The 25247-nt window shown below is 47.9% G+C and overlaps 1 protein-coding gene across 6 annotated transcripts in view; it reads left to right on the plus strand.

Annotated features, from left to right (window-relative positions):
- RAB41 (RAB41, member RAS oncogene family) overlaps positions 1–25247 on the plus strand; it is a 419208-nt gene that overhangs the window by 55186 nt on the left and 338775 nt on the right. Inside the window, exon 1 of one of the 6 annotated variants that reach the window (XM_078640173.1) lies at positions 23010–23066. The exons of the other annotated variants lie outside the window; for them this stretch is intronic. Coding sequence (XP_078496299.1) covers positions 23060–23066 — 7 coding nt within the window. The 5' untranslated portion in view covers positions 23010–23059. Of the gene's footprint in view, positions 1–23009; positions 23067–25247 lie in introns of those variants that run through there. 6 annotated transcript variants of the gene reach the window in all.

Raw genomic sequence — 25247 nt, forward strand, 5'->3', positions numbered from 1 at the left:
TTTAGGCATGAAACTACATCTCCCATAATCCTGAGAAAGAGCTGGTCAGGGCACCTGACTTGTTTAATTAAGCCCCGCCCTCGCTGAACTCTGGGCCTGTCCCTCGCTTCAAATCTGTGTAACATAACTACAGTCGCTTATTTGGAGTGCCTAAGAAGTATATTTGCTAATATTTTGCACTGTGTCATTTCATGTCTGTCTTGCTAATGGGAGGCTTGTATGTCTCTTTGGTGGCCTTCATTCATGTAAACAGTGGTCAGGCATAGCTCTTTGTAGTTCTCGCCTACAGACCACTAAATAAGTCTCATGGACCCAAAACTTGGCACCGGGCTTAAATTCCGCATATTACTTACCGTTAGTTGCCTTTTTTGTCACTCCTTTGCTTGATTCCTATTTAGTGACGTTCCTTCCTCTTTTTATGTTTGCTGCTCATTTGAACTATAGTTTCCATACCATCCTTTTGATTGGAGACTTTTATCCTTCCACTAATCACATGAAGGGAATTACTTTTTTTCTGGAAGAACTCCAGGAGAATGCATATGTTTTCTTGCGCTCTCCCTCTGATGCTGCTCCTCTTCCAAATATGCAACCCCTCTCGTTCTCAGCATTGATCCCTACGCAGCATGTCCCTAGTATCACTTTCCCAGGCTTTGTTTGCAATTTTCCTCTTCCCGGCCCCCACGTCAAGCTCTTCTGTTTCTTCCCCACCCTTTTTCCTTTGCTACCACCCGCTACCCATGTTTATTTATCCCCCACCTGCTTCTTAATTGCTCCCCATTTCCTACTATCCCGATTCAATTGCTTTTATTTAATTCCTTATTAGTTATTTTTTTTTACATTTTTCTGTACATTACCAGGTGGCATTTTCTACTGGGTTGCTCCATTTTCCAAAGTGTTTTGTAGCGCAGGTAGAAAGCAATTTTTAGGTCCCGATTATTAGTCAGTGTTTGGTTTGAAAGACCTTTTGTGGACTATGCCAAAAACATACAGTGAGGGGTGGTGATGGACAGAGTCTCTGAATTAAGCAGAATACTCTCACCCAGTCAAGAGATCAGGGCTAGATCCAACACCGTTTTTTTAGCTCATTGCACCATCCCAGTTTCAGAACCTGGCTGTATGCAAATTAGTCTGTCCCTGGCCCAGTGCATCATGGGAACAGGGCAGACCAGACTACAAAAGCCAATTCTTACACTGGGAAGGAAACAAGCTTCCGGGGACCGGTTTCTGGCATTTCAGCCGTCTTCGGCCCGGCTTGCTTGAATCCTGATGGTGCAATGAGCAAGGGACTCACATCTGAGTATACCCTTCCACGCTTAGGGTGGACAAAAATATTTACAACAAGGGGTGGTGATGGACAGAGTCTCTGAATTAAGCAGAATACTCTCACCCAGTCAAGAGATCAGGGCTAGATCCAACACCGTTTTTTTAGCTCATTGCACCATCCCAGTTTCAGGACCTGGCTGTATGCAAATTAGTCTGTCCCTGGCCCAGTGCATCATGGGAACAGGGCAGACCAGACTACAAAAGCCAATTCTTACACTGGGAAGGAAACAAGCTTCCGGGGACCGGTTTCTGGCATTTCAGCCGTCTTCGGCCCGGCTTGCTTGAATCCTGATGGTGCAATGAGCAAGGGACTCACATTGCTCATTGCACCATCAGGATTCAAGCAAGCCGGGCGGAAGACGGCGGTTATGCCAGAAACCGGTCCCCGGAAGCTTGTTTCCTTCCCAGTGTAAGAATTGGCTTTTGTAGTTTGGTTTGCCCTGTTCCCATCATGCACTGGGACAGGAACAGACTAATTTGCATACAGCCAGGTTCTGAAACTGGGATGGTGCAATGAGCTAAACGGTGTTGGATCTAGCCCTGATCTCTTGACTGGGTGAGAGTATTCTGCTTAATTCAGAGACTCTGTCCCTCACCACCCCTTGTTGTAAATAATTTTGTCCACCCTAAGCGTGGAAGGGTATACTCAGACATGAGTCCCTTGCTCATTGCACCATCAGGATTCAAGCAAGCCGGGCCGAAGACGGCTGTAATGCCAGAAACCGGTCCCCGGAAGCTTGTTTCCTTCCCAGTGTAAGAATTGGCTTTTGTAGTTTGGTTTGCCCTGTTCCCATCATGCACTGGGACAGGAACAGACTAATTTGCATACAGCCAGGTTCTGAAACTGGGATGGTGCAATGAGCTAAAAAACGGTGTTGGATCTAGCCCTGATCTCTTGACTGGGTGAGAGTATTCTGCTTAATTCAGAGACTCTGTCCCTCACCACCCCTTGTTGTAAATAATTTTGTCCACCCTAAGCGTGGAAGGGTATACTCAGACATGAGTCCCTTGCTCATTGCACCATCAGGATTCAAGCAAGCCGGGCCGAAGACGGCTGTAATGCCAGAAACTGGTCCCCGGAAGCTTGTTTCCTTCCCAGTGTAAGAATTGGCTTTTGTAGTTTGGTTTGCCCTGTTCCCATCATGCACTGGGACAGGAACAGACTAATTTGCATACAGCCAGGTTCTGAAACTGGGATGGTGCAATGAGCTAAAAAACGGTGTTGGATCTAGCCCTGATCTCTTGACTGGGTGAGAGTATTCTGCTTAATTCAGAGACTCTGTCCCTCATCACCCCTTGTTGTAAATAATTTTGTCCACCCTAAGCGTGGAAGGGTATACTCAGACATGAGTCCCTTGCTCATTGCACCATCAGGATTTAAGCAAGCCGGGCGGAAGACGGCTGTAATGCCAGAAACCGGTCCCCGGAAGCATGTTTCCTTCCCAGTGTAAGAATTGGCTTTTGTAGTTTGGTTTGCCCTGTTCCCATCATGCACTGGGACAGGAGCAGACTAATTTGCATACAGCCAGGTTCTGAAACTGGGATGGTGCAATGAGCTAAAAAACGGTGTTGGATCTAGCCCTGATCTCTTGACTGGGTGAGAGTATTCTGCTTAATTCAGAGACTCTGTCCCTCACCACCCCTTGTTGTAAATAAAAACATACAGTGGGCATAGAGCCCGCCCATTGCTTACTGTTGGTTAGATTTCTTTTCACTCTTATTTGTTTGTTTCCTAGTCAATGGCTTTCCTTCCTTTTCTTGTGTTCTCCCCCCAACCCCCTTTAGTACAGCCTTTATACCATCATTTTGACTGATGGGCATGACTGTGCTGCCCTCATTTAGGGAACTGATTTATTTTTTTCCTAATATTTGGTATCTAGCTCCCTCTTTTTATGCTTCGCCCCCAAATAAATACCCTGAGCACCCTCCACTTCCTCTCTCCATTGTGTGCTGCTTTAGATGCCTGCGCCACTCCCAAACATTGTGTTGTGCCCTTCTCCTCACTCAGTTTTACTCTATCCCAATTCTGCCTCACCTCCTTTTAAAGGTTTCTTGGTGCTACCCTGGTCCAGACCCCTTTGCTTCTCCTGATTCTCGCCCACTCGCTCTTTCATTTCGCCCCACCCCTCTCAGTCCTTTTTAATTATTTATTATTATTATTATTTTTAAATATATCTTTCATTTGCTATCGGGTCACTCATTTGTATGTTTGAAAAAATATATATTTACCACTTCAAGTGGCATCTGCTATCTTTGAACATTAAATGAAAAAAAAGACCACTGCGTAATTCAGCAGGTGCCACATGCATGTGACTCATGCCTGCACATGTCATCACGCATGCACACGCCTACCAAATGACTTTACTGCGTGATGCATCTGGATAACTGATAGCATGATTCACCACAACCAAGATATTCTTGTTGGATACTGATTTACTACTGACAGCTGGTGGAAACTTTCACTGCTCTACCTCTTCTGATGCCAATTAATAATTAATCTGCAGGTGCTACCACCCCAGGATCGGGCCGCCACGGACCCTCATTTTCTCATTAACGAAAAATACAACCAAATCTATAAACCGTTCCCAAAAGCACTCTGACTTTTGTCCAAATTTTATAAGCTAGCTTTAAATGTGCATCCCAAAATCGATATCCTTGGGGTGAAGTCCAAATTTCCAAAGGATTGAATGATTTGCCACACATGAAGTTTTGGTTTTCTGAAAGATTTATTTTACCTAATTCTCCATGGATAAAACCAGCCAGCCAATGCGTTTCATTCCAAAGAACTTTCTCAAGGCAGAAAAATCATGGCTAAGGAATTTTTTTGAAAACCTGCATAATTGAGCCAATAAATAATTGAGCCAATAAACAACTTCGCTAAAAACAAACACAATACAAATGGACCTTTGTAGTTCTTAGTTACATAAATTGTAATTTACATGTTTTGCAATCATTTCCTTACATGCCACTGATTTATTATCGATGACTCAATAATTTCACATTAACCAATGCATTGGTACTCCTTGATTATGTGACAAAGCACCAAATCATCTTACATCACTTTAAATAAACAATATAATTTCCGTTCGGTTCTACTTTACACCAGAAAAGCACGTTTGACCATTAATTTCTTCTTAACAAATCGAAATTTCCAAAATTCATTACTGCCTGTAAAGAACACTTCACCCTAAAATGTCTTCATGTTTACTCTATTCAGTTCATTTCAATAAATCTCATCAACCCCTCAGTTAGCTTCTATATAGTATTGATACATACTGCTACTTATTTGTTACAGAATCTTTTTTTTTTTAAACTTGGTGTCTCACATGAAGCCATGAGTAAATTGATAAAGGAGTATCATGCACATCGGACTACTATTGCAGCCAATTGCAACAGCCCCAGGTCTTGCCTATGTTTTCGGGCCTGGAATAGCATTATAAATCACTTGTCTTCATGCTTAACATGGTACAGTTCACACGAAAATGAATTCTGTAATAAATTTACAAAAATAAGCTAAAAAACAAAAGCAAATCATGGCCGTGACAGGCAGTCGCAGGGCCGGACTGGGAACTGAAAGCAGCCCCCATCCGGGCACGTAGCGAGCGAGCCCGACCACTACTAGGAGGGTTTGGGGGGGGTTCTCCCCCCCCCCCCCAAGAAAAGTTTGGAAAAAGACAGACCAAAATGGTGCATTTTACAGCACATTTTTCATTACAGGTTTAATTGTATCAACTTTCTTATGGACAGGGCTTGCGCTAGTGGTGACATCCTGGTGACATATGTATTAAGAGGGAATATTTTTAGGTTCTTTTTGCCATGGTCACAATGGCAGTTTTACAACTGCACAGGCATTCTGCAATGGCTGGCCCTGGCCGTGACACATTTTAAAATAAGCTACTTAAATGGGTGGCACAATAAGTGTTGGAGGCCCAGTAGCAGCATTTAATTTTCAGTCCCTGTGTACATGTAGAACCACATTTCTAGGGACTTACAAGTAAATACAATTTTCCAATTGGGTGTGAGCCAATTTTATCATGTTTAAAGGAAAGTGCACAAGCACTTTAGCACTGGTTAGCGGTAGTAAAGTGCACTGAGCCAACAAAAATGGCCTTTTGATGTATAAAGCAGATCAAACTTGAATTTAATTTGGAGGAATCTGAGGCCGACAAGGACTGATCTATGTCTCAGCAGTCAGAATGAACAATGTATCCAAGAAACACTTCACAAGGGCAGCCTGTTGAAGAGCTGTAGCACTACTGGTCATCATCCTCGGAGAGCATCTCCCCATGAAGTCCCAGTATCATTTTGAATCCTTAACACAGGAGACAGAGTTTAAAGCGCTGCGAGTGCAACTATTTTTGTAAGTGTATTGCCACACTTTTCTGAGCATAGCTATTTCCACTGGGATTAAGAGTACTAGCCCCGTTGACACTGGCCCCATTGCTCGCAATATTAAATCAGCCCAATAAGGTGTGTAGGCTCCACACCTTATTGGGCTGATTTAATATTGCCTGTTATATCATATGGTAATTCAATCTAGCAGTGTTGTGCTAAAACTTGTGTTTAGATCTTGACAAGGCTTCAATGGCACAGATGTTCACCCATTTGCTCTTTACCTCTTTGTCCACCCGATAGTTCAAATATTTACAGCTATATAGGTGAACCTGTGCACCTGTCGTGGTAGAGTATCCACACCACAATCATTATAAAATGATTCCTAAGCACCCTACTGTGGCCATATGTTATCAAATGTAGCTTTCCAACAATCAAAGTGATCCTCTTCACACTTCAAAAACCCACATATGCACGCCGCAAGGAAATTCCTGGGGGTCGCGTTTCTTGCTGCATTGTGACTATCGCTCCATATGTGAGGGGCCTCCTGGTCTAGAGTTGTTGTGGTGCTGATGGAAGTGTACGTGGGCTGACGGCTACCGGTTGAATTCAGGCCTGCGAGAATTAATTTACTACTAGTGCATGTGTGCACTGCACAATGCATACGCACTAGTAAATGAATTCACTCACCTGTTCACAGTAACACAAAGCTTGGCTGATGATCACCTGCACCCCAGAAATCATCAATGGCAGTTCAATCAATCCCTCTCTGCCATGGAGATCATTCACCTCACATAAGACTCAGAGCAAGTAGCCCCCCTGCTGTAGCACCATCCACATCAAGCCACTCCAGTCGCGGGTTGCATGATGATTGAACCTACAATTTAAAGCCAGGTGAGGTCACCGTCACTCACCTTGTATTTATACAGTGGAGATCATACTCAACTACTGCTTGCTGCCTGACGGGCACTCAGTGGCAGGCAGCTGCCTTCGCGGTGACTGTCTGCGGTGCCCTGTGAGTCTCCTACGCATGCAAGTATCTAGCAAGCAGAACGTGCGCACTTGCCACTTACGCTTAAAGCAGGTGGGCGAACTTGGGGAAGAGGCGCAGATCATTGGTCAGACTTGCACATCGCACTGCGTAAGACCAATGATCTGCGCGCCCTCTCCAAGTTCGCCTGCCTGGCTTGTGCGCTGACCGCTCCCTGGATAGGGAGGGAATGATCAGGGCAGGGGAGGTCTCTCTGGTCCGGTGGAGACGCATGTGAGTGACGTGACTGTCATCATTGATCACTCCTGTGTGACGGGCCTGGTCGGGTCACCAGTTGTTGTTTGTGGCACCGAAAGTGCATGCGGGCTGCCCAGTGCCAGGATGAATTTTAATTTACTAGTGCACGAATGTGTCACTCACCCTACTCACACCCATGCAATAGTAAATTAATGTATTCACCCGTCAACATAGTCAGGCCACCAAAATCGGCCCCCTGTGAAAAACTGGCTCCACCCCATCCGGCCTACCGGGGGATTGCACGGTGGCCGGAATCACCAGTGCGGCCCTGGGCAGTCGTGTGTTATTCGTTATAGTATCTTTTTTCAGAGAGCTGGATCTAACTGTTTCATTGAGTCTATCTCCCCTGACCTCTAGGGCAGACCACTGTCTCACCCGGGTATAGGGTCAACCGGAATGTAGATGTGGAGCCAGTCTGGAACGGTTCTGTCTGCCGACATAGATGTATAAGCTATCAAATCCTCAGTAACCCGCAGGTGCCCATGTCCCCGTCCTATGCAAGTCCCCTTAGGTCTCCAACTCTACCACATTCAGTGGTGTTGCGGGCCTTATCCCTCGTGCACCCTCCCCACATTCAAAAAAACTCAGTCAGTCAAGGGACCGGTCTCTGGTTTCATCGTAGACAAGGTGGAGTTTGCTGCATGGGATGAAGCTGTTGCTGAGACTTTCGGCCGCTCATCTGACAGCAGACTCTCCTACATTTCCTCTCAAGCCTCTAATTAGCGTTCTCATCCGTGCAAACTGAGTGCAGGCAAAACTCCTCAGCCACTCCCTAGTGTATGACAATGTGTAGTTTACCTAGCACAAGAGTCCCAATTGGGCAAATATATATTGCGTACGGGTCCCAGGCTTGGGGACCTGGAGAACACCTAGAAGACCATGCTTAATCAATGCCTCAACGGGGACCCCATGGCCACCCAGCCAGGCAGAATCCCAAGTCATGTGTAGGAACCTGTGGGCCCGTACCACATTGGGGGCATGTCGGGAAGTGCTCTTCTTTAAATCGCGACAATCGTTGAGGTATCAGATTTGTACAATGCAAATAATAAAATTGTGCGATCTTAACGCGTGTTACTGGCTATCTCCTGACCTGTGCAAGTGCTCGTCGCCACTCCCCCTCCGTAAGTGACAATGGCAAGTCTGCCACCCATCTGTCCTGGATCTTTGATACATCAACCTTCCGGTCTTGTGGCAGAATCTTATCATAAATTTGTTTTCTCCAATGTTTTGTCCATTACCATTGTCACATTCATGTCTATCTTATCCCACCAATTCACATGATCAGTGGAGTGCAAGAAAATTATTGCAGAATATATAAGTTAGGATCTGTGATGGACATTTAAAGTTAGCTTATGTCATGTGGACAAAGGTCAGAGTGCTCTAACCAGTTGTGTAAAGAGATTCTTGATATACTTCTTGCCTGATGCTGGGTTTGCTGGGTTTGCGGGGTTGGAGGAGTTTGGAAGGCTCAAATGAAACAACAATCTGAATGCCCACCCGCTCGAATGGAAACATTTCAAAAGGCAGTGGTACTAATGGTGCCTTGGTTTTACCTCCAGACCTATCACTCTGTTGGCAAGTAGGGAAGAATCTACAGATCCTTTCTGTCAGTCTGCTTATCTCTAGCCAGTAGAACAGACGCCAACCGATCCTAGGTCATTGTTATGCCAAGGTGTCATGTTAAGAAGCAACAGGGACAAAAATAAATTAATTGGCAATAGGGGACCACTGTTTTCTTGCTAGCCCCTACCTCAGGATTCACATGCTCACTGTAACGAAGGCCATCCTCCAGTCCTTCTCTTTCTTTATTCCCCTTTCTTTCCTTATTCCCCTTTCTTTCTTTATTCCCCTTTCTTTCTTTATTCCCCTTTCTTTCTTTTCTCTTTCTTTCTTTCTTTCTTTCTTTCTTTTTCTTTCTTTCTTTCTTTTCTCCCCTTTCTTTCTTTCTTTTTTTCCTCCCCTTTCTTTCTTTCCTCCCCTTTCTTTCTTTCTTTCTTTCTTTCTTTCTTTCTTTCCTCCCCTTTTTTCTTTTCTTCCCCATTTCTATCCTCCCCTTTCTTTCTCTTTCCTCCCCTTTCTTTCTCTTTCCAACCCTTTCTTTCTCTTTCCAACCCTTTCTTTCTATTTCCAACCCTTTCTCTGCTCCCCTTTCTTTCTTTCTTTCTTTCTTTATTTTCTCCCCCTTCTTTTTCTCCTCCCTTTTTCTCCTCCCCTTTCTTTCTCTTTCCAACCCTTTCTTTCTTTCCTCCCTCTTTCCCTTTCTATCCTCCCTTTCTTTCCCGCTTTCTTTCTTTGCTTTCTTTCCTCCCTTTACTTGTTTGCTTTGTTTCCCCTTTCTTTGATTTTTCTCCCTTCCTTTCTTTTCTCCTCTTTCTTTCTTTCCTCCCTCCCTCCCCTTCTATTCTTCCCTTTCTTTCCCTCTTGCTTTCTTTCCTCCCTTTTTTGTTCGCTTTTTGTTTTTACCCCTCCTTTTCTGTTTTTTCTCCCCCTTATTTCTTTTCTCCCCTTTCTTTCTTTTCTCCCCTTTCTTCCCTTTTTCCTCCCCTTTTTCTTTCTTCATTACCTTCTTTCTTTTTTCTTTCCTCCCTTTTGTTCGTTCCTCTCTTTATTTCCCTTTCTTCCTTCCTTTTGTCTTCCCTTTCTTTCTTCCTCTCTTTCCTCCCTCCCCCTGCCTTTCTTTTTTCTTCCTTTCTTTCTTTCCTCCCTCCCTTTCTTTTTCTTTGTTTCTTTTTCTGTTTGTTGTCCCCTTTTTTTCTTTCCTCTTTCTTTTTTCTCTTTTTCCTTCCCTTTTTTCCTTCCCTTTTTTCCTCCCCTTTCTTTTTCTTTCTTCCTCTTTCTTTCTTCCTTTTTTACTCCCCTTTTTCTTTCTGCCCTTTCTTTTCCTTTTCTCTTTCTTTCTTTCTTCCCTCCTTTCTTTCTTTCCTCTTTTCCACCTGGATTTACCGTTCCTAGAGGACGCAGGAGCTTGCAGGAGACTGGATAACCTTTGTATCCGCACAATGGGAGACGCCTTCCCTTGATGGACCTTTATTTCACTTGATGACGCTCTAGTAGAGGAGGACAGTGGACTGCTCGATAGACTGACATTTTTTCTAATCCACACGGCGCTGAGGGCAAGATATGTCTCATTCCATACGTCAACGCCCACGTTCCAAGTCCTTGTGGATTTCCTCAATAGCCCATCATCTCGTAAACTAATCACCTGCTTGTACGTGGGCATGCCACTAAAGGTGCCAATATGTGTACCTGCTGTGTGCCAGGAGCAAATAGGGACCCCTATGATGGATCAGCAATGGGTTTACTGCTGTGCGCAGGCCAGAGACGTGTCCCCTAATTATAGACTGAGGCTAATCTACTTCAAGTTCTTCCACCGAATCTACACGACTCCAGCATGGCTACACAGAGCTCGTCTGAGTGAGGATGCAAGGTGTGAGCGATGCCGGGCTCCGGAGGCGGATTTACTGCATCTAGCCTGGTCCTGCTCAGAGATTGCATGTTACTGGGTAAACATCTTTGATGTGCTGGATGAAATGCTTGAGTATGAGTTAGAGCAATCCCCTTTGACAGCGCTCTTGGGAAATGTGCGAACTGCGCTGGCACCCCTTAGGAAGCTGGCAGCTCCACACCTGCTTCTCGCCGAAAGGTGGATAGCCGTGTGTTGGGGTAGAAGATGCTCCCCCACACTACTGATTGGCTGGTTGATGCAACGTTTTGTCAGGGACAACTGACTGACTACTGGGAGCTGATGTCCATACAGACCTGCCCCAGTGATATCTGGGATCCCTTGCAGAGGTATCTAAGTTCCCAGCCACAGGACTCCGACGAGTCTTCTCCATCGCAGTGAATGAATGCACTATGCAGGAACCATCCAGCTTATACACAAATCAAACTAAGCTAAACAGGCATATTACATCATGCCCTCCTGGAGGCTGGCATCCCCCCAGCCCCCTCCCCTTCCTTCCGTCCCCTTAACGCTCTTGCTTTTCTTCTCTCTTTTGTTATTCTTCTCCCCTGCCATTCGGCAGGGACCTCAGGGATCGGGATTTTGGTGCATACTATTTGAGCAATACAGCTGTACAGAAGCGTGGTAGATTGAAAAACGTGCTGAAAAGGATCGCTGATCTCATCTTGTAATATACATTAAATTACTGCAATGCGCTGTTGATGCCCTGTATCCTTTGTTACTAAAACAATCAAAATAAAATAAAATTAAAAGGATTATTTGAAGCTAGCATCGACTTCCAAGGCAGAGTCAACAAAGCAACAATATATGTGGTGAATCAAGAAGTGAATATTCTTGGTTGATATGAACAAAAACAGTTGCGCATATTGATAAATCCTTGTAAGGCACCGTATGTGTTTGCATTAACAGACGTACATCCTGAATAAGTGTTACAGGTATTTGAGTCAGTCTTCATTGAGGAGTTAGGATTTTTGAAGGGTTTCCAGCACATGATTAAACTTAAGGATAATTCTATTCCTGCAAAGCAAAAAGTATGCAACGTATCCCCTGTCTGTCAAGGAAGAAGTGAAAGACATTGTAGATAAATGGCAGACAAAATGGATTATTGAGCCTGTGGATGCATCATCATCTTGGTTGTTTCCAATTGTTGTTGCCAAGAAGTCTGGTGAAATTAGGTTGTGCATCAATTTAAGACAACTAAATCGGCAAATAGTGGTGGAGACTCATCCTTTACCAAACATTACTGGCAACCCTTGGCATTGCTTAAGTATTCTCCATAGTAGACTTCACAACGGCATATCACCGGTGTGGTTACATCCAGATTCTTGTAATATCCCTTCATTCATAACACCAATAAGATCATTTATATTCTGCTAACTGCCTTTTGGACTATATTCTGCATCCGCTATGTTCCAGAAAATAGTGAATACATTTTTGATGGAATGTCAGGAGTAAGGGCATTCCAAGATGACATTTTGATCTTCTCAAAGGACGATGTGCATCATTTGGAAATTCTAAAGGATGTGCTTAAACGTGTTCAAATAAGTGGTCTAACTCTTTGTAAGGACAAGTGTGAGTTTTTGAATAATGAGAACTTATTTGGGCCACATCATATAAGCAGAGTATGTCAAGCCAAAACCTAGTCTTGTTGTGTCAATTGTCAGTACTCCAAAACCTACGAATAAGGATGAGTTAAGATCATTCTTAGGTCGATGCAAATTTTATGCACAGTTCATTCAGAACTACTCAAGCAAAAGTGAACCAATGCGAAAGTTAACTAAATAAGATATTGACTTAGAATGGAATGATGAGTGTGAAAAGTGTATGCACAAATTGAAGGAAGAAATTCAGAAGGCACACTTGTTGAAGTCATTTGATAAATCTCTTGGCACAATAGTAACTATAGATGCAAATGAAATTTGGACTTGGAGCAGATTTGTGGCCACAAAAACCACAGGGAAGTCCATTGATTGCCTTTGCGTCACATAAACGTAAGGAGTTCAAGACAAGATATTCTTTAATTGAGAGAGAGTTACTGACTTGTTTGTGGGCTGTGGCAAAATTCCAAAGGTTTTTGTGGGGCAAACGTTTTTTAATTCGTAATGATCATAAGCCATTAGTAAGCATATTGAGTAAATGCAGTACTGAGTGTCTCCACAAATTACCAAGTTGGCCTGTAAATTGCATGAATATGCATTCGATGTTAAATATATGCTAGGAAAGTCCCTTGGGGCTAAGTCTGCGCAAGAGAAGATCCTTTTCATTCATTCATGAGAGCATGCTGCTGAGTGTTACTGTAGGGGGCTTAGCTGATATATTTGATTTAGGCGCCTTGACGCCCTTGGGGCTAAGTCTGCGCAAGAGAAGATCCTTTTCATTCATTACTGCTGAGTTTTTGTCTCGTTTGCCTTGTAATAACAATGATGAAGGTGACATGACTGAGATGTGTTATGACTTGTCTGTTGCTTATTTGTCTAATGGGTTGGATGATGTGTGCAGTCATTAAACCGCAGTGGCTTGAAGCTATCTATGATGATGCTTAATGTCAGCTTGTGTCTGACTATGAAATTAAAGGATTGCCTAAATAAAAGATGTTGGAAGATTCCTTGAGACCCTATTGGAAAAGTTAACGATGAATTGACACTGATAGGAACTATCATTCTGAGAAATTATAAATTGGTACCTCCTTTACATATCAAAGACAAAGTTCTCTCAGATTGGCTCATAAAGGTCATATGGGTATGACTGAAACAAAAATAAATGATTACCATATGAGTAATGGGAACCTCTTATGGACCATGATGTTAAGATGTTGGTACAGAATTGTTATATTTGCCAAGATGCTGATAAAATGATGTCATGTCCTTTAAACCCTATACCTTTACCTGATGGACCATGGAACAAACTTGCTATCGATTTTATTGGACCAAAAAAGTGCCTAATGAAAGGAAATGTGCTATTGTATTTATAGGTATAGTCTACTACAGTAAATGGATTGATGTAGAATATAAGAATATATGGACAATCCTGCTAAAAGCAATGTTACGAAGTTTTTTTTGTTTTTTTGTTTTTACAGAGTTTTATATAGTGCAAACTTGACCCGAAGGTATCGGGTATTGGATCGCTTTACATAGCACCATTTGCGTTACATGAGACTGCGTTTGCCAGAGAGTTTATACCTCAATGTATTGTAAGTGACAATGGGTCTCAATTCTTGTCTTTCTGTCAATGTCAACAGTAAATTCCTTAATTTGGATCCTCCATCCTTACATGCCTTCCCTGAGCAGCCCGACGAGTCTATGGCCCTTCTCCATAGCATCAAGTCGGGCTCTCCATCCGATCCTTGCCCAGCTAACATCTTGACCTTACTGGCTCCCACTATTCACTCTTCAGTTAATCAGCTTATTAATGCCTCCCTTTTCACAGGCATTATTCCAAAATTATGGAAGCACGCAAAGATTCTTCCTCTGATTAAAAAAACAATTATAGGCCAATCTCTCTGCATCCGGCTCTCTCAACAGCATTGAAGAAGCATGTAAATAAAGCCTTGCAAAAACATATTGAGGAGGGGGGGCTTCTCCATGAATCCCAATCTGGATTTAGGGCAAATTTCAGCACGGAGTCCGCCCTGCTGGAAGTGACAGACTTCTTCAGGGCCATACTGGACCAGGGAGGAAAGGCTGTTCTGATACTGCTTGATCTGTTGGCGGCCTTTGATATGGTCCCACATGAAAAGTAACCCTGGGCGAAGGACTTCGCTACGCCCACGGAGTGGGCGTAGTGTTGCCTACTTCGCCCATTGCAAAGTAGGCGTAGCAGGCAACACTACGCCCACTCGGTGGGCGTAGCGAAGTTGCCCGCCACCCGCCTCCCTCCTGCCCTCCCCTACATACTTAATTGTTGTAAATTCAGAAATAAAAGTAAATAAAAGGCACTTACCTTGTCCGCTGCGTCCCGGGCCTCCCTCTGCTCGTTCGTGCCTCAGTCGCCGCCATCTTGAATACCAATGCGCATGCGCGGCCGCCTGCGCATGCACATTTCTCGCGAGAAATGCGCATGCGCGGCCGGCCGCGCATGCGCATTGGTATCCAAGATGGCGGCGGCACGAACGAGCAGAGGGAGCCCCGGGACGCAGCGGACAAGTTAAGTGCCTTTTATTTACTTTTAATTTCAAATTTGTTTTTATTGGTTTGAAAGGCAAAGAAAGTAGGCAAATCAAGACAGTAGATATGTAGCAGGCATAGACAGCGAGCGAGACAGACAGGCACGTCTTCTCTGAGTCGTCGAGGAAGCAGGTAAAACATGCCAACACTGAGGTGTACTGCCAAAGTTGTGATAGGAATGCCATGTATGAAAGTCAACTGAACAAAACAAGAAGAAGAAGAACCAAGCCCCCCATCCCCTACCCAGCAACTCCCCCCCTCCCACCTCCCCGACCAGTATACCGTTTGTAACTTCTGGAATGGTATGCTCAGAGCGGTGTGCTTCAGGGTGTTCAAACTCATGGGGGCTCTCGTGGCGGACCCGTGAGCAGTAGAATGAGGAGATATTTTGGGCACGTTATTTCGTGAAATTCTCTGGACAAGAGGGACAGAAGCGGCTGCCAGACCTTCTGAAAGGAATCAGCTGTGTGTGTGAGCGTGGCCTGGATACGTTCCATGCCTAAAGTGAACCATAATTTATGTAGCCAGCCGGTGTGGGTGGGTGCGGTGGTGGATCCCCAGAGTGATAGGATATGTTGTGATGCAGCCTGCATGGCAATGCCCATCTGTTTGCCACGAGGAGATCTCAAAGGGAATGTAAGTGCGTTGGGCAACCCCAGGATTGTGTATGCCGGGAAGCGCGGGATTTCAGTGTCGAAGGTGGAGTCGATGTCGTCCGGCACTGCCTTCCAATACGTCCGTAGCGCAGGGCAGCCCTACAGGAGATGGGTCAGAGTGCCCCTTTCACCGCAGCCCCTCCAGCACAGCGCGCTTCGGAGTGGATTGCCTTGATGGAGCCTAGCCGGGGTAAGGTGCCAGTAAATGACCAATTTCACCGCCGCCTCCCTGGCGCTAGTATTGCGAGTCTTGTGTGCAGCCCTGTAGTATATAAACCCCCATTCCTTAGGTGATAGTGTCCTGCCAAATTCTGCCTCCCAGCGTTTCTGTCCCGCTGTTTTACCGGAGCCGGCCGCGGGGGATAGCATTTTATAAAGGTCCGAAATAAGGTGTTTATCTGAGTCTTTTGTAACCAGCCATTTTTCGAATGGTGTCATTTGCCGACTAACTAGGGGGGCGTAGTCCGGACCCATAAGCCAGTGGCGGAGCTGAAAATATTGGAACATGTGGGGCCTGGCGACGCCGTATCCCTGCGCGACATCAGCAAGAGGGAGAAAACCGCGTAAGTCAAAGAGGAGGCCGGCCGAGCGAGAGTCTGTATCGCGCCACTGTAGGAAGGCTAGAGGATTAGTGCCCGGCGGGAATTCCGGGTTGTCGAAGAGAGGAGTGAGCGGGAAGGGGAAAGTCGTTAGGCCTCTCTTGATTGCCACCACGTCCCAAATTTTCATAGTAGTGCGCGTGATGGGGGATCGAAGGAGATATCGCGGCCTATGCTGGCGGGCCAGGAATGGGATCTTCCACAGTGATGTCTGGGCCATTGCTCTATCCTGAAAGAGCCACCTCCTTTTCGGACTCGGGTCTGTACCACTCCACCAGGTAGCGGAGTTGTGAGGCCTGAAAGTATTCCAGGAGGTTGGGGATCCCGAGACCCCCCCTCGTCAACACCTCTGTACGCCAACTGTTTATGCAGCCGCGCGTGCTTCTTTTCCCAAATGAACTGGTGGAAAGCGTTCTGCAGGTTAGCAAGCGCGCCAGGGGGCGGCGATACTGGGAGAGTCTGGAAGACGTACAGGATTTTAGGTAATGCTGACATTTTAACCGCCGCTGTGCGGCCTAACAGGGAGAGGGGTTGTTTCGACCATCGCGCAAAGTCGGTTCGAATCTGGGAAGCGAGCGTTCTACAGTTAAGGGTGACCGTCGAGTCTGTGGAGGAGGTGAGGGTGATTCCCAAATACGGGATCTGCGGAGAAGAAGTCGAAGTCCGGCGACGGGGTGTGGAGATGGGCGTTGCTACCCAAGGGCAAAATCAAGGATTTCCCCCGGTTGATCTTGAAGCCCGATACCGCTCCAAAGTGCTCCAGCTCCTCCAGGAAGGCTGGAATAGAGTGGGATGGGCGGTCAAGTGCGGCAATTATATCATCGGCATAAAGCCCCACCACGTGAGGTTCGCGACCGAAGGTAACGCCTCTGATGCGAGGGTTGTCACGGATTTTTTGCGCCAGGGGTTCCACGTACAGGGCGAACAAGAGGGGCGAAAGAGGGCACCCCTGGCGCGTGCCTCGTTGTATCTCGAAGGGGTCGGATTTGAGGCTGCCTAACCGGCCATAGGGTGGTGGTAGCAGCTTGCGATCCAGGCTTGGAACCGGTGGCCCATCTGATAATGCTGTAGGACTTTCTGCAAATAGTTCCAGTCGACTCGGTCGAACGCTTTCTCCGCGTCCATGGCCAGTAGCGCTGAGTCAGAGTTCTGGAAGTGAGTCTTGTCCACGAGGTGCAGTAGCCGCTTGGTATTATCACTGCATTGGTGGGTCGGGACAAAGCCCGACTGATCCGGTACGAGGATCCCCGGTAGGCAAGGGCCCAGGCGGGCCGCCAATACCCCCGTGAACAGTTTCAAGTCTAAATTGAGTAAGGAGATGGGGCGGAATGCGGAGCAGTGTGTCGGAGGTTTGCCCGGTTTGGGCAGCACCACTGTTTCTGCTGCCAGCATATCCGGGGGTATGGAGCTCTGGCCTTCGAATGAATTGAATAACCTCGTGAGCACCGGAGCCAGTACTTGGCCGAAGAGTTTATAGAAGCCTGATGAAAATCCATCGGGTCCAGGTGATTTGAGCGGGCGTAAGCGTGAGATGGCGGCCAGGACCTCGTCCAGGCGAATAGGAGCCTCTAAGGCCTCTGCGCTCGTCCGGGACAGTGGCGTGATGTTCGCCGAACTCAAGTACACGTCGATGGCAGCAGGTGATACCTTATCCACGCTGTACAGGGAGGCGTAGAAGGAGCGAAAGGCATCAGCAACCCGTGACTCATCGGTAAGGGTCTCACCGGAGTCATCCAGGAGAGTGGTGATTTTCGAGCGTTGAGTCTGGGCCTTTAGGGTACTAACCAGAAGGCGCCCGGTGCGGTTGCCTCCTACATAGTAGGTATGGCGGAGTCGAAGGGCGGCAAATTCTGCCGTGTCAGTATCAAGGCTGGCAAGTTGAGCCCTAGCGGCTTTCAGTTGACGCCAAATTCTCGGAGCGCAGGTGTGGCTGTAAACCCTCTCTAGCTCAGCCACTTCTGCTGTGAGGTCTTCCCTTTTTTCTTTGCGGATCTTAGCGTCAGCAGCTGCAATAGCGATCAGTTCCCCTCTAACCACGGCCTTCAGGGCTCCCCAGAGAGCCGACACCGAGGTGGTGCGGTTATCATTAATAGCGAGATGGTCCAAGATGCATTGATGGACTTGTTTAATAACGGCCGGTCGCTGCAAAAGGGGTTCGTTGAGCCGCCATGAACCACGGGCGCGCGGTGTCCTGGGCATACTGAGCGTCAGCTCTACCGCATCATGGTCAGAGAGGGCCGCAGGGACAATAGAAACGTCTGTGATGTGAGGGACCAGTGCCGAGGTGCCTAGGAAGTGGTCTAAGCGCGCGTATGTGTGGTGTACATGGTGTTGGGGTGCACCAGATCCCTCTCCTGTAGCCATGACCCACCCGCCGCAGACAGCGCTCCCGTGTCCCCATAGCGGTGCCCGGATCTATCCTTATTCGTGTCCATGACTAAATTGAGGTCCCCCCGATGAGCAGCTGAGAGTTGGGTGACTGTAGTGTTTCAGAGAGGGCATTTTTCAGGAATGGTTCCTGGCCTGTGTTTGGAGCATAGATTGTTAGCGCCTTATTCCCTATATGGAAGGAGTAAGCCAGAAGGCGTCCCTTAATTTCTCCCGTTTTGGTCCCTACCCTACCCCGGAAACGCCGGGAGACGAGAATGGCCACCCCAGCCTTTTTAGATGGAAGTGAAGAAAAGAATTGTTGAGGAAAGGTCCGTGAGCGCATCCTGTGCCAGTCTTTAGGTAGGAGGTGGGTTTCCTGCAATAGGCAGATGTCAGCCTCTGAGTGTTCTAGATATGAGATGACAGCTCTCCTTTTTATCGGGTTATTGAGGCCCTTTATGTTAAGAGACAATACCTTAAGTGTATCAGTTAACATGGCATAGCACGAAGGCGGCAAAGCTTGGCAGCGTATCCCACAGTGTCACATAGTAAGCAATAGTTAACACCCAAAGGTCGTCGGTGTCCCTCGGCATACTGGTCCCCGCCCTCGTGCCTCTCCCCGCCCCACCGGCAACAGTACCCCCTTTCCTGGTCCCTGTCCACTGGTTCCCACCTTCGGGGCCTCCCCCAAACCCCAAAAACCTCCCCAAACATCCAAAAGGCAAACTGTAGGCTTATATGTAAAAAATAGCCCGTGTCAGTGATAGTGAGATCAACACCCCAAACCCCCCTCCCCTTCCCACCCTAACCCCAACTTGAGGACCCCAAACAGAAGTCATAGTCCCAGGCCTATCCAGAGTCAGTTCAGGCCTGTAGGGTTAGAAGTTAAAGGAGACTGTGGCAGTGGCGACCCATGTGGCCCCCCGCCCCTCCCCCCCCCTCCCCCACTATGAGAACATGCGGTGAGAGTGGACCCCCAGCAGGAGCAAATTCAGGGATTCATAGCGGTGTCTTTGACCACAGCTTCGATGGCTACGGTGTGTTCTTTGGCGATCGTGCCCGGGTCCGGGCGAAGGCGGGTCTTAGGCGTGCGACGTCTGCGCACCTGTTGCCATCCGTCTCTAGAAGGTTGCGTCCCGGTATATTGGGAGGATCCCGGGGAATGGGGCTCCTCCGATGCGTCGTCAGGCAGTTCGAGGCCCAGTAAGGTGCAGGTATCCTGATGCGAACGGAGCTGGTGCAAAGTTCCCTCCCATTTGAAGATTAAGCGAAACGGGTGGCCCCAGGAGTATGGCACCCCTTTGTCTCTCAGGAATGTGGTGACCACTCTAAAGTCTTTGCGCTTCTGCAGGGTTATGGCTGATAAGTCCTGGTAAAGTTCAACAGGGCAATCTCGGAAGCGAAGGGGTTGCGCTCTACGTGCTTCCCGAAGGATCCTTTCCTTCAGGGGAAAATCTGGGAGGAACGCCAGGATGTTCGGAGGGGGCGCAGGGGCTCGGCGGGGCAGTCCCACCCGGTGCGCCCGATCTATGCGGATGGGGAAGTCAGCAGGTTCCCCGAGGATCTCACAGAAAAGGTCCTGGAGGTACATCGTGACGCTGTTCCCTTCGGCTTTCGATGGTACTCCCCGAACCCGTATGTTGTTCCGTCGGGAGCGGTTTTCGAGGTCCTCCGTGTGCGCCTGGAGGTCTACCTGTTGCTCCCGAAGGCGAAGGACCTCTTGTTGAAGGTGCTCCAGCTCGTCGCCGCGTGCGTGGTTGGAGTCTTCTACCGCTGCCACTCTTTCCCCCAGTCCGTCTAAGTCACGGCGCAGTTCTCTCTGGTCACTCACCAGCTCCTGTTTTAAAGTTTGGAAATCATCACGTAGCGTGTTGAACAGGCTTTCTAAAAACTACTTTGTGATGGGGGCTTCCTCAGAGGGTTTGTTAGGGGTAGCTGCAGATGTCGACGGCGACGCAGGTGTTTGAGACTTCTCGCCTTTTGTAGATGTCTTCATGAGGAGCTCATTGATCGGTCGAACCCCCCTGCGGGTAGCGTTGGACATTGTGCTGCGGTCGTCCAGACAGCGCGGGCCAGTTCGCCCTCTCGCCCTCCACCAAGAAGAGCCAGCAGCCGGCTCCCTCGCTATCCTCTCTGTCCCGCACGGCAAGTATGGCTGACGACGCTCCGGTAGGCCACCAGGGGAGCACCGGCGTGGGTCAAAGCATGGCGCCACCGCGGGGGCCAACCGCTGGTAATCGTGAGGCGTCTTCGTGACACCCTCCAGGCCTCACCGTCGGTAGCCTATTCCGCTCTAGCAGTCCCCAGTGGGCGATTAGGCTGTCCTGTAGGTCTCCCGCAGCAGGCCTCGCTCGGCCGGGTCAGGGCTCCTGCAGATTGGGTCTGCCTCCGCTGTATCCCTGGAGACCGTCTCGTTCGCGGCAGTGCCACACAGGCCCAAGCCGGAGCCACAGGTCAATGTTCCGACGTGGGGCACCACTGTGCAGCAGGCGCCCACCAAGCGCCCGCAGCGTGTGCAGGTTCCCTCCTTTGGCGCCCACACAGGAGGCTGTGCTCGTCAGTAGACGCGGGAAGCAGCGCAGGCCCAAGCCGGGGCCCAAGTTAGCGCGCGCCCGGGCCGCAGTCCGCCCTGGGCGCAGATACAGGATCTCCGTGCTCCCCGTGGGCTCGGAGCAGCGGTGGCTCAGCGCCGATCACAGAGCCGGAAGAGTCCACTCACGTGAGTAGTGCAGCGGGCGGCCGCCTCAGTGTTCCTCGTCGGCTCTTCGCCGGTTGTAGGCCCAGACCAGGGGCTAGATTTAGGATGCGCCCGGGCCGCGGGCACTCCTGCCGCGGAGGGGGTGTTACTTCGCAGGCGGCCACCCAGGGTCCCGGGGGCCTCCGGTGGTGAAGGAGGGACCGGATCCCATTATTGGCTCCGTTAGGTGGGTCGGCCGGCTCCGGCCCAGAAGTGGATCCGAGCCCCGTCCGGCCCCGATCTCGGCGCCTTCCGGCTGCGGTCGGCGACATCAGCGAGCAATCGTCAATTCCTGCGGCTTTCGGGGGCCGCAGACCCGCGCTGCTCCGAGTGCTGTGCCAGGGGGGCCAAAGCGGCAAATTTGGGGCTACTGTGGGGGGCTACAGGGGGTTAGGGCGAGGAGCTCCGCAGTTAGACCTCCGTCCCGGTCGCCATCTTGGCCACGCCCCCCTTTATTTACTTTTATTTCTGAATTTACAAAAATTAGGTATGTAGGGGAGGGGGGCAGGCGGCGCGAAGTGGGGCTACGCGAAGTGCGTAGGTGGGCGTAGTTTGGGCCACATCATATAAGCAGAGTATATCAAGCCAAAACCTAGTCTTGTTGTGTCAATTGTCAGTACTCCAAAACCTACGAATAAGGATGAGTTAAGATCATTCTTAGGTCGATGCAAATTTTATGCACAGTTCATTCAGAACTACTCAAGCAAAAGTGAACCAATGCGAAAGTTAACTAAATAAGATATTGACTTAGAATGGAATGATGAGTGTGAAAAGTGTATGCACAAATTGAAGGAAGAAATTCAGAAGGCACACTTGTTGAAGTCATTTGATAAATCTCTTGGCACAATAGTAACTATAGATGCAAATGAAATTTGGACTTGGAGCAGATTTGTGGCCACAAAAACCACAGGGAAGTCCATTGATTGCCTTTGCGTCACATAAACGTAAGGAGTTCAAGACAAGATATTCTTTAATTGAGAGAGAGTTACTGACTTGTTTGTGGGCTGTGGCAAAATTCCAAAGGTTTTTGTGGGGCAAACGTTTTTTAATTCGTAATGATCATAAGCCATTAGTAAGCATATTGAGTAAATGCAGTACTGAGTGTCTCCACAAATTACCAAGTTGGCCTGTAAATTGCATGAATATGCATTCGATGTTAAATATATGCTAGGAAAGTCCCTTGGGGCTAAGTCTGCGCAAGAGAAGATCCTTTTCATTCATTCATGAGAGCATGCTGCTGAGTGTTACTGTAGGGGGCTTAGCTGATATATTTGATTTAGGCGCCTTGACGCCCTTGGGGCTAAGTCTGCGCAAGAGAAGATCCTTTTCATTCATTACTGCTGAGTTTTTGTCTCGTTTGCCTTGTAATAACAATGATGAAGGTGACATGACTGAGATGTGTTATGACTTGTCTGTTGCTTATTTGTCTAATGGGTTGGATGATGTGTGCAGTCATTAAACCGCAGTGGCTTGAAGCTATCTATGATGATGCTTAATGTCAGCTTGTGTCTGACTATAAAATTAAAGGATTGCCTAAATAAAAGATGTTGGAAGATTCCTTGAGACCCTATTGGAAAAGTTAACGATGAATTGACACTGATAGGAACTATCATTCTGAGAAATTATAAATTGGTACCTCCTTTACATATCAAAGACAAAGTTCTCTCAGATTGGCTCATAAAGGTCATATGGGTATGACTGAAACAAAAATAAACGATTACCATATGAGTAATGGGAACCCCTTATCGACCATGATGTTAAGATGTTGGTACAGAATTGTTATATTTGCCAAGATGCTGATAAAATGATGTCATGTCCTTTAAACCCTATACCTTTACCTGATGGACCATGGAACAAACTTGCTATCGATTTTATTGGACCAAAAAAGTGCCTAATGAAAGGAAATGTGCTATTGTATTTATAGGTATAGTCTACTACAGTAAATGGATTGATGTAGAATATATGGACAATCCTGCTAAAAGCAATGTTACGAAGTTTTTTTTGTTTTTTTGTTTTTACAGAGTTTTATATAGTGCAAACTTGACCCGAAGGTATCGGGTATTGGATCGCTTTACATAGCACCAGTTGCGTTACATGAGACTGCGTTTGCCAGAGAGTTTATACCTCAATGTATTGTAAGTGACAATGGGTCTCAATTCTTGTCTTTCTGTCAATGTCAACAGTAAATTCCTTAATTTGGATCCTCCATCCTTACATGCCTTCCCTGAGCAGCCCGACGAGTCTATGGCCCTTCTCCATAGCATCAAGTCGGGCTCTCCATCCGATCCTTGCCCAGCTAACATCTTGACCTTACTGGCTCCCACTATTCACTCTTCAGTTAATCAGCTTATTAATGCCTCCCTTTTCACAGGCATTATTCCAAAATTATGGAAGCACGCAAAGATTCTTCCTCTGATTAAAAAAACAATTATAGGCCAATCTCTCTGCTTCCGGCTCTCTCAACAGCATTGAAGAAGCATGTAAATAAAGCCTTGCAAAAACATATTGAGGAGGGGGGGCTTCTCCATGAATCCCAATCCGGATTTAGGGCAAATTTCAGCACGGAGTCCGCCCTGCTGGAAGTGACAGACTTCTTCAGGGCCATACTGGACCAGGGAGGAAAGGCTGTTCTGATACTGCTTGATCTGTTGGCGGCCTTTGATATGGTCCCACATGAAAAGTAACCCTGGGCGAAGGACTTCGCTACGCCCACGGAGTGGGCGTAGTGTTGCCTACTTCGCCCATTGCAAAGTAGGCGTAGCAGGCAACACTACGCCCACTCGGTGGGCGTAGCGAAGTTGCCCGCCACCCGCCTCCCTCCTGCCCTCCCCTACATACCTAATTGTTGTAAATTCAGAAATAAAAGTAAATAAAAGGCACTTACCTTGTCCGCTGCGTCCCGGGCCTCCCTCTGCTCGTTCGTGCCTCAGTCGCCGCCATCTTGAATACCAATGCGCATGCGCGGCCGCCTGCGCATGCACATTTCTCGCGAGAAATGCGCATGCGCGGCCGGCCGCGCATGCGCATTGGTATCCAAGATGGCGGCGGCACGAACGAGCAGAGGGAGCCCCGGGACGCAGCGGACAAGTTAAGTGCCTTTTATTTACTTTTAATTTCAAATTTGTTTTTATTGGTTTGAAAGGCAAAGAAAGTAGGCAAATCAAGACAGTAGATATGTAGCAGGCATAGACAGCGAGCGAGACAGGCACGTCTTCTCTATGAGTCGTCGAGGAAGCAGGTAAAACATGCCAACACTGAGGTGTACTGCCAAAGTTGTGATAGGAATGCCATGTATGAAAGTCAACTGAACAAAACAAGAAGAAGAAGAACCAAGCCCCCCATCCCCTACCCAGCAACTCCCCCCCTCCCACCTCCCCGACCAGTATACCGTTTGTAACTTCTGGAATGGTATGCTCAGAGCGGTGTGCTTCAGGGTGTTCAAACTCATGGGGGCTCTCGTGGCGGGCCCGTGAGCAGTAGAATGAGGAGATATTTTGGGCACGTTATTTCGTGAAATTCTCTGGACAAGAGGGACAGAAGCGGCTGCCAGACCTTCTGAAAGGAATCAGCTGTGTGTGTGAGCGTGGCCTGGATACGTTCCATGCCTAAAGTGAACCATAATTTATGTAGCCAGCCGGTGTGGGTGGGTGCGGTGGTGGATCCCCAGAGTGATAGGATATGTTGTGATGCAGCCTGCATGGCAATGCCCATCTGTTTGCCACGAGGAGATCTCAAAGGGAATGTAAGTGCGTTGGGCAACCCCAGGATTGTGTATGCCGGGAAGCGCGGGATTTCAGTGTCGAAGGTGGAGTCGATGTCGTCCAGCACTGCCTTCCAATACGTCCGTAGCGCAGGGCAGCCCTACAGGAGATGGGTCAGAGTGCCCCTTTCACCGCAGCCCCTCCAGCACAGCGCGGTTCGGAGTGGATTGCCTTGATGGAGCCTAGCCGGGGTAAGGTGCCAGTAAATGACCAATTTCACCGCCGCCTCCCTGGCGCTAGTATTGCGAGTCTTGTGTGCAGCCCTGTAGTATATAAACCCCCATTCCTTAGGTGATAGTGTCCTGCCAAATTCTGCCTCCCAGCGTTTCTGTCCCGCTGTTTTACCGGAGCCGGCCGTGGGGGATAGCATTTTATACAGGTCCAAAATAAGGTGTTTATCTGAGTCTTTTGTAACCAGCCATTTTTCGAATGGTGTCATTTGCCGACTAAGTAGGGGGGCGTAGTCCGGACCCATAAGCCAGTGGCAGAGCTGAAAATATTGGAACATGTGGGGCCTGGCGACGCCGTATCCCTGCGCGACATCGGCAAGAGGGA

The sequence above is a fragment of the Lissotriton helveticus genome, chromosome 4_2 (genome assembly GCF_964261635.1).
Source record: "Lissotriton helveticus chromosome 4_2, aLisHel1.1, whole genome shotgun sequence".
Classification (NCBI taxonomy): domain Eukaryota; kingdom Metazoa; phylum Chordata; class Amphibia; order Caudata; family Salamandridae; genus Lissotriton; species Lissotriton helveticus.